General features: G+C 36.6%; 1 protein-coding gene across 1 annotated transcript; it reads right to left on the bottom strand.

Annotated features, from left to right (window-relative positions):
- Window positions 1–425: 425 nt before the first annotated feature.
- LOC101691800 (60S ribosomal protein L37a-like) lies at window positions 426–772 on the bottom strand. Its single transcript, XM_013053909.2, has one exon. It carries the CDS (start codon window positions 762–764, stop codon window positions 486–488), a length of 279 nt encoding a protein of 92 aa, XP_012909363.1. The 5' UTR covers window positions 765–772; the 3' UTR covers window positions 426–485.
- Window positions 773–1,407: the final 635 nt, after the last annotated feature.

Here is a 1,407-nt window from a genome sequence, read left to right on the forward strand (position 1 = left end):
CTTGTTCATTTGCTTTGTTTCTTAAATTCTACATATTAAGTGAAATCATATGGTACTCATTTTTCTCTGATTGACTTATTTCACTAAGCATTATACTCTCTAGCTCCATGTCATTGTTGCAAATGGCAAGATTGCATTCTTTTTTATTACTAAGTTTCACATATATATATATATATATATATATATATAGAGAGAGAGAGAGAGAGAGAGTAATATATGTACATATATACACACACCCTACATTTTCTTTATCCATTCATCAGTTAATGGACACTTAGGCTGGTTCCATAGTTTGGCTATCGTAGATAATGCTGCTATAAACATTGGAGTGTGTGTATCCCTTTGAATTAGTATTTTATATTTTGGAGGTAAATACATAGTAGCATTAGACCATAGGTAGTTCTACTTTTAACTTTTTTTTTTAATTTTGTTACATAAATTAACCCATTTATTATAGGCTAGCAATGTTTCAAACGGCGGCGCTTCTACTGGTCTTTCAACTCCTTCAGTCTTCTGATGGCAGACTTTACTGTGACAGCAGAAGTGGTGTTGTAGGTCCAGGCGCCACCAGCGATGGTTTTCATGCAGGAGCCACAATGCCAGATCCCCACAGCTCGTCTTTTCATCTTGGTTTTGCCACAGAAGGAGCAAGTGTACTTGGCGTGATGGCTTATCTCAATCTTCTTCACCATCTTCCTGAGGGAGGCACCATAACGGGTCCCGTATTTGCCCACGATTCCAACCTTCTTGGTGTGTTTAGCCATGTTGCCTCAAACTAGGTCTGAACCCCGAGAGGAAGAGACTCTATTTTTAACTTTTTGAGGAACCTCCATACTGTTTTCCAGAGTGCCTACATCAGTTTGCATTCCTACTAACAGTGCAAGAGGGTTCCCCTTTCTCCACACCCTCATCAGCACCTATTGATTTTTGTGTTGTTGATTTTAGTCATTCTCACAGATGGAACGTGATATCTCACTGTAGTTTTGATTTGTATATCCCTGATGATCAGTGGTGTTGAGCATCTTTTCATGTGTCTGTTGGCCATCTATATGTCTTTTTTGGGAAAGTATCTTTTCACGTCTTCTGTCCATTTTTAATTGGATTATTTGGTTTTGGGGAGTTGAATTTTATAAGTTCTTTATATATTTTGGTTACTCACCCTTTATCAGATATGTCATTTAGCAAATCAATCAACATGATATACCACATTAATAAAAGAACCATATGCTAATTTCAATAGATGCAGAAGAAGCATTTGAGAAACTACAACATCCATTCATGATAAAAAACTTTCAACAAAGCAGCTTTCCAGGGAATATAATATCAACATGATAAAGACCATATGTGGAAAACCATTGCTAATATATTCCTCAATGGGGAAAAACTAAGAGCTTTTCCTCTACTATC

Source organism: Mustela putorius, unplaced genomic scaffold (assembly GCF_011764305.1).
Source record: "Mustela putorius furo isolate JIRA1106 unplaced genomic scaffold, ASM1176430v1.1 tig00003850_pilon_pilon_pilon, whole genome shotgun sequence".
Taxonomy (NCBI): domain Eukaryota; kingdom Metazoa; phylum Chordata; class Mammalia; order Carnivora; family Mustelidae; genus Mustela; species Mustela putorius.